The sequence below is a fragment of the Gossypium hirsutum genome, chromosome A03, assembly GCF_007990345.1.
Source record: "Gossypium hirsutum isolate 1008001.06 chromosome A03, Gossypium_hirsutum_v2.1, whole genome shotgun sequence".
In the NCBI taxonomy this organism is placed as follows: domain Eukaryota; kingdom Viridiplantae; phylum Streptophyta; class Magnoliopsida; order Malvales; family Malvaceae; genus Gossypium; species Gossypium hirsutum.
In genome coordinates this window covers 20,557,931-20,570,763 of record NC_053426.1, presented here as the reverse complement: position 1 = coordinate 20,570,763, position 12,833 = coordinate 20,557,931, and the positions used below count along the sequence as shown (strand labels likewise).

General features: G+C 35.8%; 1 protein-coding gene across 1 annotated transcript; it reads left to right on the top strand.

The window, feature by feature from the left end:
- The first annotated feature begins 729 nt into the window (after nt 1–729).
- LOC107888156 (uncharacterized) lies at nt 730–1,588 on the top strand. Its single transcript, XM_016812288.2, has 3 exons — nt 730–871; nt 1,020–1,075; nt 1,168–1,588. Exons 1-3 carry the CDS (start codon nt 790–792, stop codon nt 1,372–1,374), a joined length of 345 nt encoding a protein of 114 aa, XP_016667777.1. The 5' UTR covers nt 730–789; the 3' UTR covers nt 1,375–1,588.
- The last annotated feature ends 11,245 nt before the right edge of the window (nt 1,589–12,833 follow it).

Here is a 12,833-nt window from a genome sequence, read left to right as displayed (position 1 = left end):
ACGAAGCTCAAACTGTGTGTATATATATAGGGACTAGAGTTGAAAAAAAACAGCTTAAAATTTGGTGAAATGCCCTAGGTTTTTGCGTTTGGCAAATCTTGACCACCAAACAAGCTCTTTCTGCGTTGCATGCATGGCGGTAGACAAGCACTAAACCCTCCTATCTTTCCTTCCACGCCATCCTATACCTTTTTCCTAACATCATTTCCACCAAAACTAGAATGAACCCCCCAAAAAATTTTAATTAATGCCCATTGAAATTTTCAGATTTTCTTTTACATCCATTTGGCTTCAACATCATGGATATGTCATAGATTTTATACTAAATGAACCCTAACGTTTACAATTTATATTTTATCTCCATAATTCTAGCTTTGACCCGCCTTTAAAATTCTATAACATGATATATTATTTTATAAGTGTGAATTTAAATCTTAGCATTTACAACAACCCATCTCTTATGTCCTCGTTACAATCTTCAAGAAAAAAAAAATTGTATAAGTGCAAAAACCTTAGCTATGACCTGACTTTGAAATTGACCCTTCTTCCGATGATACAGCATGTGATAGGTTTGGATTTAAATCCCAATATTTACAAATCATCTCTTGTTTAATTCTAGATTAATTTATATATATTTATATTGAGAAAAGAAATGTGTAAGAACCCTAGCTTTGACCTGCTTTTCAAACTTTATAAAGACCCTCCTTCCATTTCATAGATTCCTCTCTTTGGTTGATTGAACAAAAACATTCCTAAAGAAGGAAGAAAGACAAAAAAAGAAAAAAGAAAATGGCGTCTATAAGGCTTTTTAGCTTTCTACTTCTATTCATTTTGGTACTTTTAGGAGAGTACTCAAGTGCTAACACCCAAGGTATATACTCATTTTCCTTCTTCTCTCAATCAGTTTTCTTTATTTGGTTTTCTCTAAATTTTTAATCAAAAGAAACAGATCGTTCAGGGTTTCGTTCACGTCATACATTAAGCTTATTATAATCTTAGTTTTGCTTCAAACATTTCAGGTACAAATGGAAGTCAGGGTGTTCAACCAGCAAGGAAAAAGCTAGCCAAATTTAAGGTGAAGTTATGAAATGTTATTGAATAATTTGTCCCAATCTTACAAAGGAGTTCAATGGTTTTAATATGGTAAAAAGTAACATGTCTTGCCAGGAAGCTGTTGATGCAGCGCCGGCTGCGGTGGAAGCAAGGGAAACGAAGCTAAAATGGGGTCTCGATAAAAAGATGGTAACAGTTGAAGGTGCAAAGATTTCAGATTATCAACCTAATGGGAAAAATAGCCATAAATGGCTAACTGGTTTTACAGCTTTTGCTGCTGATTATCATGTCCCAAAGTCCCATCCGCCTAAGCATAATTGAGGAAAAAAACCCAAGTGAAATCCTCTATTAGGATCGATAGAACTTAATTTGTTTTTTTTTTCTCTTTTCCCAATTTTGTCTCCGGGATTTTACAGGGAATTCTAGAGAATACAAGTAGAAGAATTATATATGACACTTGTATATGTATCTAATAGAAGTTGAATGTTCAAAGGAAGTTCAGAGTTTCTAATGCAAAGAAAACTATATATTTTATGTTTTCCAATGTGGGGTTTGATTTGAATCCAACTTTAGCCTAATTCATTCATGCAATTACGAATTGAATCATAATATTTGCGCTCGATTTTGAAGTTGTTGGTGCTCCATTTGAGAATTTTATAAACCAAGACTACAATTAGAGGCCAATCTCGGGGGCTTGGTGCACGACCTCCTAAAATGAAAAATTATTGTTCTAACCTTTTAATTTTTTTTAAAATTTTAAATTAATAAAGGTAAAACTACACTTTGGCTTCCCTAAAATTATAAAAATTCTTTATAGACTATTAAAAATTAAAATTTCATTTCGGCCTCCAAAAAAACTTTTCTAACTTTGCCCCTTACTACAATAGTGAGATGAATTTGTTTTAAAAAAGTTATAAATCAAAGCTATACATTTCAAATACAATTCTTATATCAAACTTTTAATACTTTAAATGTGATTAGCAAAGATATACTTTATTTCAATATACAATTTTTAATAAATTTTTTTAATTTTCTTTAAAAAAATTTTATAATATTTTAAAATATCTATAATTTTTATAGTTTTTTTATAACGTTATTATTTTTAAAAATTATAACATATTTTAAAAATTATATATTTTTTAATAATTTTATTTATTATAATTTTTTGAAATATTTTTTTATATTTTAAAATTTTTTAGATTTTTTTCGAATGAGTACATCATTATTGTATCAACATATGACACATGTCAATTTATGATTGGCCAAATATCTTGAGCTCCTTTTTTTAAGGTACAAAGGACTAATCCAGCACCTACCTTAGTTTTTCTTTGCTATACTAGCACACTTTCGTATGCTCCACGAGCACGGTAAGGGTTTTATTTCGTTTTTTCAACTATTTTCCTTTTTTGCTTTTACAAGTCGGTGGCGTTTTTTTCAAAGGGGTAAGGTAGACCTGGTTGAGGTTGGACTCTCCAAACATGAAAAATGAGATGGCAGATCTATCTTTGGAGGACGGTGAAGAGGAAATTTTGGTAGTTCCAAAGGACTCTGGATCTCAGTCAAGGGTGATCGATTTTAGTCTGGTCGGATATTTTTTAACGGCAAGTATTGTCCACTCTCCGGTGATGAAAAGTACCATGGCGAATGTTTGGCATCCAGTTAGAGGAGTTCAGATATCAGATTTAGGGGATAAAAGTTTTTTTTAAGGTTTTTTCATAAGATGAATCTGGAGCGAGTTGTTAATGGTGCACCTTGGACTTTCAATAATCATCTTTTGGTATTCCATCAATTCGAGATTGGGGAAGATCCGGTGAAGGTTCCATTAATCTTTGTTAATTTTGGGGTCCAACTTCATGAGTTACCTATGGGGTTGTTTTCGGAAGCAATTGTGTGACATTGGGAGATTTTCTAAGCAAATTCTTAAAATACGATTCGAAGAGTATGAGTAGGGGTGTGAGGAATTTCCTTCGAATTAGGGTCTAGTTGGATGTGAGGAGGCCTTTGAAGAAGAACAAAAAGATTATGTTTGCACTCGAGAATTGTGCTTATGTCAATTTTAGATATGAGAAGTTAACAATGTTTTGCTTTTACTGTGGTCGGCTAGGACATAGTGATTCTTTTTGCCAAATCAAAATGTCAAAAGGGGAGGAGTCTATAGAGTTGAGTAGAAACCTATCTCTTCAAGCACAATCTAGAAGAGCTGATGCGAAGAGCAGTGTATGGTTAGTAGAAGATGGACATCAAGTAATCAAATTTGGGGAGTGGTTTCGGGGAAAGTGACGGATGGGATTTTAAGGTGAAATTGGATCCTATACTAGGTCTTAATCTGGAAGGTGAAGTGAGTAATACCTCAGGGGAAAGAGGGAAAGAGGTGCAGATAGGGGGCATGTAGATATGGAACATGATGTGAATGAGATACCAATCGAAAGTGTAGATGGCAAGAAAAGACCTCGAAATGAGATTGGTACTTATGTTATTTTTGGGATAGAGAATTAAATTGTGGTGAGGGAGGAGAGACTGGTGGAGAGATCCCAATTTATATTGGTGGCTGCCAAAAGGCAAGCTGATCGGTTGTAACAAAAATTTTATGTTGGAATTTCTATGGTTTGGGGAGTCCATGGGCAATAAGGACTTTGCATTTACTGAAAATGTATAATCTCTAGATAGTCTTCTTCATAGAGGCTGAATCAAATAATATAATAATGGAAAGTGTTCATAGGAGATGTGGTTTCTCGAGTGGTTTTGAAGTTTCAACTGAAGGGTCTAGAGGCGGGTTAAGTTTGGCTTGGAGAGGGGATATTACAGTCATTCTTAGAAGTTACTCAGTTCATCATATTGATGTGGATGTTCAAGAACTTGAGTATAAAAAAAAATGGAGATTTATTGGGTTTTATGGGGCCCCTTATACCCAAGGAAGAGATGATGCTTGGAATTTACTTAAAACTTTGGGGTGTTTGCAAAATCTCTCGTGGATGGTATGTGGAGACTTTAATAAGATTATGTACTCGTTTGAGAAGATAGGAGGGGATGAGAGAAGAATGGAATTGTTTTGGGGGTTTTAGAGGAGTGCCATTTGGTAGATGTTGGATATTCTAGACCATGGTTCACTTGGGAGAGGGGTAATCTTCCAGAAACAAATATTAGATAAAGGTTATATAGGGGAGTGGTGAACGAAAGAATGATGAAATTTTTTCCAAACTTAGGGATTCGCCATCTTCCATATTCGTATTCGGATCATTGTCTTTTCCTTGTTCAACTAGAGCGAAAAGAGATAAATCAAAGGCCAAAAAGATTCTAGTTTGAGGCTTGGTAGGTAATGGAGGAGTCATTCGAAGAGAAGGTTAAAAAGTTCTGGCAAGAGGTTAGTGGAGATGTGTACACTAAATTGGAGCGCGTAACGGAGGGTTTGTGTGATTGGGTAAGGATGATAAGAAAGAAAAGGAATGGAATTAAAAAGTACTTGACGAATAAATTGGGTGAGTTGTTGGAGAAAGAAAGAGACGATGAAAACCTTGAGAAGTTGATTGATACAAAAATCCCATTAAATTTGGAGATTGACAAAGATGAAATGTTTTGGGAACAAAGAGCTAGAGCTAAATGGTTGCGGTTAGGGGATAAGAATACAACATTCTTTCATAACTATGCTTTACAACATCTTCGGGTAAATAGAGTTGAAGGGTTATAGTTCGAGGGTGGGAGAGTGGCAGTAGATGAGACAAAGATGGAAGAGATTGCTCGTAGCTATTTTCAAACACTTTTCATGATGAATGGAATAGGGGTTACAGATCATATTTTGGAAGGTGTGGGAAATCGTACATCAAATTAGGCAATTTTTTTGTTGACAGAGAGGTATATAGAGGATGAGATAGTGCTAGCTTTGAAAGGGATGGGGCCAACAAAGACGTTAGGGGTGATGGTTTTCTGACTTTATTTATTCAGAAATGCTGGCATATTATGGGGAGAGAGATTTCTGATCTTTATTTAAAGGTGCTAAATGAAGATATGACGCTAAATTCCTTAAACAACACAAATATTTCTTTAATTTTGAAAGTTCCTCATTCGATGCATCTAAAGAATTTTAGGCCTATCAGCTTATGCACAGTAATTTATAAACTGATAGCAAAAGTGATAACTAATAGGTTCCAAAGAGTGAAGTGCCTTAATGCCTCGGAGGCTTATTTCTAATAATATGTTGCTAGCCTATGAGGTTTTACATTCTTTTAGATAGAAATGGGTTGGGAATAAGGGATTTATAGCCTTAAAGTTAGACATGAGCAAAGCGTATGACTGGGTTGAATGGGGTTTTCTTAAAGTAATAATGGAAAGAATAGGCTTTATAATGTCATGGATTGATCTTATTATGTAGTACATTTCTTATGTCTCGTATTCAGTGATTATTAATGAGAAGGTTGGGGAAATTTTCAAACTGAGAAGAGTGCTACATCAAAGGTACCCTTTGAGCCTGTTACTCTTTCTAATTTATAGTGAAGGATTGTCTATCTTAATGAATTTGGCCTTTGAATGAAGGTTTGCTTAAAGAGGCTAAGGTTAGTCGCAGGAGGCCACAAATTAAGCATTTTTTATTTGCTAATGATTACATTTTGTTTAGTGAGGTAAATAGAAGGGGAGCCCGTATTTTAAAAGATGTTTGAAAGGAATACGAGATCTGTTCAGGTCAGTGCATAAATTATGAAAAGTCTACGATTTTTTTAGCCCTAACACAATCGATAGTGAAAGGTTAGCAATCTCAAGGACTTTAGGTATGAGGTCTTCGAATAATCCAGAATGCTATTTGGGTCTTCCAAATATGGTAGGAAGATGGAAGAAATTGGCTTTCCAGATTTTAAAAGATAAGGTCAAATAGAATATTAATAACTGGAGTAGACAGTTTTTGTTTCAAAGGGGGAAAGGAAATATTCATTAAAGTTATCTTACAAGCCATTCCAACGTATTCTATGATGTGTTTTTTGTTGCCAAAGTTGCTTTGTGGTGATTTGGAGGGCATAATAATTAAGTTTTAGTGGCAGAAAGGATATGGTAGAAGAGGTATACATTGGTGTGAATTGTAACACGTAAGTTTGTGCAAGTGTACAAAGTCGTTATTAAGTATCGAGTTATTGTCTCTAGAGGAATTTTATTTGTGTTAAATCACTTAATTGTAAAATTATACTAACAACTTGGTAAATAAAAACACAATATAGTTGAGAAGTGATGATTAAAATTAAATATATTAAACTAAATGCAATTATCCCTAATGAAAATTATCTTAAGTATGCAAACTATATGAATGAAATAGATTTTAACAAAATTAAACACAATTTGCAACAATTATAACATAAATAAACTAGAACAATTACTTTAATTAAACTCAATTTATTATCAACATGCTTAATAACATCTGAAAAAACATAAACTCAATTTATTATCAACATGCTTAATAACATCCGAAAAAACATTCCATAAAAACTCGATCTTTCATGAGTTTGGAAACCACATTTGGTCCTTTCGGAATCCTTTACTTAGTAAATATGCATTTTAATGATCCTTATTTACTAAGGGTTTCTTAGTATTCGTGTGAGGTAACGAGGACGTGTTAGGTTTGAAATAGTTTAATCACACAAATCTAAAAACTATGCAGATAACAGAGCTTGGTTAGAGTTGTTATGTAACCTGCAATTTAATCGGGTTAGGATCTAAATTGAGCATGCACATTTCAATTATGTGTCCACTAGCCATCGTCTAGTTAGGATCGCTCAACTGATTCAAGTGCATTTCAATCATGTATGAACGAAATACAGACTTGATTTTAATTGAAAGTATGATCGATTAAGGCACAAACATTATAAGCACGAATCAAATAAATATTATTTAATCAAAGCAATCATCCTAGCTAAAATAAAATTAAGCTAACATTAATGTAGACAAGAACAAAGAACACATAACAAACATTTTTGGATTAAATTAAAGAAAAGAAAGATCAAACCTAAATCAAAGTGGCTGCCACCCAAGACTCTGACTGATGAGCCTCCTTCGCTTCTTCACTTTGCTTCTTTGCTGATGGCTCTCCAAGGTGGCCGACCAAGGGCTCTTTAATAGGATTTAATTGCTAAAATCTCTATGAAGAAATGATTCTAGGTGTGGGAAATGGAAAATGCTAAAGAGAATTGAGAGAGAAGAGAATGATGAGGGATGAGGGATGATGAATGAGGGAATGAAGGGTCTTATTTATAGGTGAAGAGAGGTGGGTAGTTTGCTAAAAATAGCTGGGTTTAGTCTCTTCAAACTTCTTCCATAAGTGGCTGGCCACAATTAGTGGAATTTGAGCTGATTTTTGCTTTATTTTTAAGCAATTTAAATGTCATAATAACTTAGGACTGAGACTCGGTCAAATGTAAATCTTCTGGCAAATATCTAATTTCTTCAAAAATACAAGGGCATTGTGTAATTAAACCAAAAATTGGTTTAAATGGACAGCCATGTATAGCCGAATTTGGGTAGACTTGGTCTTCAATTGGACGATTTTTGTAATCCAACAAAGCTATCAGACCTGTCTAAAATAAATCAATAAGTTAAAGGACAAAAGAATAAAATTTATCCAATTTAAAATTAATTACAATCCAAATTATTAATGAAATATTTAAAATGATTTATTAAATATAATTTTATATTTTATTATTTAATTTAATCATGCATGACCCATTTTATGTCTTAAAAATACAATATGTTCAAATAAGTATAAAATAAGCTATTTTATGCATGAAAATTATATAATAAAGCATAAAATCACATTTTAATAATTTTATGTCATAATTTCATATTTTCACATATTTCATTAATTTATTAAACAATTACTTAGTTTTAACAATGAATTTAAGTAAAAAAGTGACAAATTACATAGGAAAAATCCTATATATTTTTCAGTTTACATGAATAGAATGGTTTGTGTGAGTTAAAATTGAAGGGAGGTTTGCGTTTTCATAGCATAACAAAATTTAATTTAGCTTTGTTAGCAAAACAAGGTTGGCATCTTATTTGCAATCAAAATTCATTGTTAGCATGCATGTTAAAGGCAAAATATTACCTAAATTTTGACTTTTTGGAAGCTAGATTATGAAATCTACCTTCTTATACTTGGAAAAGTATATGGGTAGCTAGGGGCCTCCTTGGGGCTTTGTTGGTGGGTTGGGAAGAGTGACAAGATCACTATTGTAAATGCCGCATGAATCCTAAAAGCTGTAAATTATAGAATCAGTGGAACTATTAGTAATACTGAAGTAACAAAGGTATCATATTTAATTGATAATATGACTAGAACATGGAAAGTTGTAGTCATTGTGGATACCTTTTTTGAACTTGATGCAGGCAAAATCCTAAGGATTCCTTTAGCCTTGGTGGAATATGATGATATGGTAGTATGGAGGGGGAGGCTTCTGGTAAGTATTTGGTTAGGAGTGGGTACAAATTGTTGCTTGCTAATACAACCGATTCTACTATTATTGAATTACAGAATGATATGATAAAATTTTAAATAGAACTATGGAACCTTGAGTTTACAGCCAAACAAAAGATTATAGTATGAAAAGTCTCTTGGAATTTCATACCAACCCTAGTAAATCTACATCACAGAATGCTTCGAGAGAATACAATTGGTCTAAGGTGTAGAGAGGGGATGGAGACTATAGCCCACGTGTTTAGAGAATGTCCTATTTCAATGGAAATTTGGAATACCTTAAATCTTGAATGGGTTTTATCGGTGGAAAATCTAGAGAACTAGGAATGGCTTACCTGGGTGTTTCAAAGAGGTTCAAGTTACCAATGTCAAATATGTTGTTGTGCACTTTGGGAAATTTGGATTGAAAGGAAAAAAAAATCATGAAGGCAAAAATAGTTCGGGTAGAGGAATAGCTAAACAAAATATTAGATATATCTAGGAAACCGATAAGTTGGGGGTTGAAGCATTACCAACAAAATATTTTTTTGATATGGAGGTCTTCAGAAAATTAATACATCAGATAAATTTTGATGCAGTCTATAACCCTTAATAGTTTCAGTTGGCCTCAGGATTAGTAGCTAGAAACAACAAATGTAAGGTACTTGTATCCCAAGCGATACTGGAGAAGGAGATAGCTTCTCTATTCGCTGCAAAGGCTTGTGCATGCTCTCAGGCGATGAGATTGGGGATTCAAATAGAAGTGGGAAATATTGAAATCGAAGGTGATGCGTTAACAATATTTAAGAAATGTCAGACTAGTAGTATAGATAAGTTGAAAATGGGGGCATATATTAGAGACATTAAACAGCTAGCAAGAAGTTTACAAAGCATTCGGTTCAAATATACCTCAAGATCGACGAATCAGACAACCCATTTAATTACTACCAAAAGTCTAAAGAGGGGTGAAGAAGTTTATCGAGTAGGTTCAATTCCTCCTTACGTTGAGGAATCGCTGGGATCAGGTAGGCAAATAGAAAGAGAGCTTGACTAAAAGATCAGAGAGGCTTCAAAATGATGAAGAGGATGCTAAGTTGTTGATATTTTGGCAGCATCATTGAACTCTTTGGGGAATTGGAACCGACAGCATAAAATGTTTTTTAGAAATAAGAAATGGGTGCTAGTGTCACGGGCTGTAATTCAAATCCCGTGACCATCACACCAAATGCATCCGATGGAGGTTTGTTATTTAGATGGGGATCATTTAGCCCACGAGAACTGGCCCGATTCAAGGAACTATTACAGAAGCCTGTCAGATTGAAGCTTAGTTGGCCCGATAACGAAGATATGACAACTTAGGCTAATTTAGTAAATAATCTTAAAAAATTGAGGGAATTGTATCTTGTAAAGATTAGATTAGACTTGATATGGCATATCTTGTAAATCCATTTAAGGGATAGGATGAATCTCATCCGTCGATGTATTGTAATCTTGACCGTCGATTTTAGGGGAGCTCAACTATAAATAGAGAGCCTCCCCCTCATTTGTACTTAATCAATTACATTGTTTCATTATTCTATGTGAATAAGAGAATAGAAAACATTTACTCAAACACTTTGTGTGCGTCCCTTCTGTTGTTCTTTTGGTTGCTTCTTTTGGCATAAATTTACTTCCGCTCTATAATTGGTGCCTTGGAGGAGTTCTTAAGGAATCCTCACTTGAGAAAAGGCTGACTTAGGTGAGTTTGGATGAACAGATCGCCTAAGGAAGCATGGATCGCAAGAAGAAATATCTAGCCCCGTGACAAGTGGTATCAGAGCTATTGGTTCGAAGGCACTATTGGGATGTCGAAAGAAGAGTTTGAAAAAAGATGGGCCAGAAAGTCTTTGAAGGAGATGCTTTCGGCTGTTGAGGAACGCGTGGGTAAACTTAAGGAGTTCATGGAGGACGTAAAAGAGTCAGACAATGCACTTGGGGAAAGCACTGAGGACTTGAGGGAACAGTCCAGGGACTTTGTGACCATGTATCTCACTTCCTAAAGGGATAGCGTGCAAGAGCTGCTAGATTCCAAAAGGAAGAAGCTGACGGAGAGGAACGATGCTCTTAAAGCCATAGTGAAGTCTTTGAAGGAGGAAACAATGACCACGACGATGGCTTTGAGCACAATAATAGAGGAGCTCAAGGGAGAGCTGGCCTTGTGTCGAACAGTCGTGGGGAAAGGAGTGGCAAGTGTAGCACTCAGTAACAAGGATGTCCTGAAGCTGAAAGAGTTTGTGGGGACAAGGTTTGTATGCGATGTGGACAATTTCTTGTGGAGGATGAAAAACTGCTTCTGTGCCAAAAGTATCGTGAATGATGCAGTTAAGGTAAATACTACTTCAATGTTTCTTACTGATATTGCGCTTTTATGGTGGTGAGGTAGGACCACAGATAAAAGGAAAGGTGTGATTGAGACGTGGCAAGAGTGTCAATGTGAGTTGAAGGGACAATTTTACCCACAGTTTACAGAGGAAGAAGCTCAGGCAAAATTGCAAGGGATAACGCAACGGCGCATAATGGGGGAGTATGTTAGAGAGTTCAAGGAACTCATGTTCCAAGTTTCAGATGTGACCAAGAAAGAAACATTGCTTGCTTTTCAGAATGGATTGAAGCCGTGGGTCAGACAGGAGGTGGAACAATGAGGTGTCCAAAAGCTGTCGGAAGCCATGACGGTAGCAGAATCTGTGGTTAAGCTTGGTCTAGGGAAAGACAAGCTTAGGTCTTCCAAGTCTGAGGAAAGGGGTGTATGTGAAGAGGATCACAAGAAAGAAAATGATGATGGCAATGGCAACGGCGATAATGGTAGTAATGGGAAACCACGAGTTGGGAAGAAGAAACCCAAAAGGAAAAGGGACAAGCTGAAATGATTTCTCTGCGATGGTCCACATATATTGAAGAAATGTCCAAAGAAATCCGCGCTTAAGAAGAAGCCGGTGGGTAAGGCCTTGGTACTTGGTTCGAGCACAAGGGTTGTCAAAGCCAATGAGGCCCAAAGCGAGAAAAAGCCAGTGGAATGCTTCTTGTGTTATGGTCCGCATAGGTTTTGGAAGTGTCCGAGGAAGTCTGTTATCAAAGGGAACGATGGAGCAGACAATGAGCCTAAAAAGCTTAGTTCGAGCAAGGGAAAAGGAAAAGCCAAGAGGGAAAAGATGAGCAAAAAGAACCGAGTAAAGTGCTTCTTGTGCCGTGGTTTGTATGAGTTGCGAAAATGTCCAAAGCAAGCCATAGTCAAAGGAAAGACAATGTCCGAGCTTAGTGAGTCATCGGAGGGGCTTCCACCCAAGGAAGAGGTGATTTTGTCATCGAACTCAGAGGAAGAAGTTGCGATAAAAATAGTGAAGCTAGGACCAATGAAGCTTAATTCGAGTGAAGCATTGGAATTGGCCGAGTCATTGACAAGGCTTCCATCTATAGGAGAGGTGGGTGATGCATCGGACTTCAAGGGAAAAGAAGTGATGCATGTGGGATAGTTGACCAGAGTAAATGCAACGAGTAGGACGACTCGAGTTAAGAAGTGATGGAAGCCGAGGTAAAAGTCTCAAAAGAAAGGAAAAGCTAAGGTGTTGAGACGGGACCGAGGCGAATCAAGTTAGTGCCATTCAAAAGTCGCAAAGAGACATTGCGAGAATGGGTGGGGGAAAATGTCACGGGCCACAGTTCAAAGCCCGTGACCATCGCACCAAATGCATCTGATGGAGGTCTATTGTTTAGATGGGGATCATTTGGCCTATAAGAACTGGCCCGATTCAAGGAACTGTTGGAGAAGCTTGTAAGATTGAAGTCTAGTTGGCCTGATAACGAAGATATGACAACTTAGGCTAATTTGGTAACTAATCTTAGAAGATTGAGGGAATCATATCTTGTAAAGATTAGATTAGATTTGATATGGCATATCTTGTAAATCCCATGATTTAAGGGATAGGATGAATCTCATCCATCGATGTATTGTAATATTGATCTTCGATTTTAGGGGAGCTCAACTATAAATAGAGAACCTCCCCTTCATTTGTACTCACTCTATTACATTGTTTCATTATTCTTTGTGAATAATAGAATAGAGAGCATTTACTCAAACATTTTGTGTGTGTCCCTTCTGTTGTTCTTTTGGTTGTTTCTTTTGGCATAAGTTTGCTTTCGCTTTATAATTGGTGCCTTGGAGGAGTTCTTAAGGAATCCTCGCTTGAGTAAAGGCTAACTTAGGTGAGTTTGGACGAACAGATTGCCTAAGGCTGCACAGATTATGAGATGAAAGATCTAGCGTTCATTCATTTTGTCTGGATAATTTTTTCTTTAGGTTAGTCGTTTTAAATTC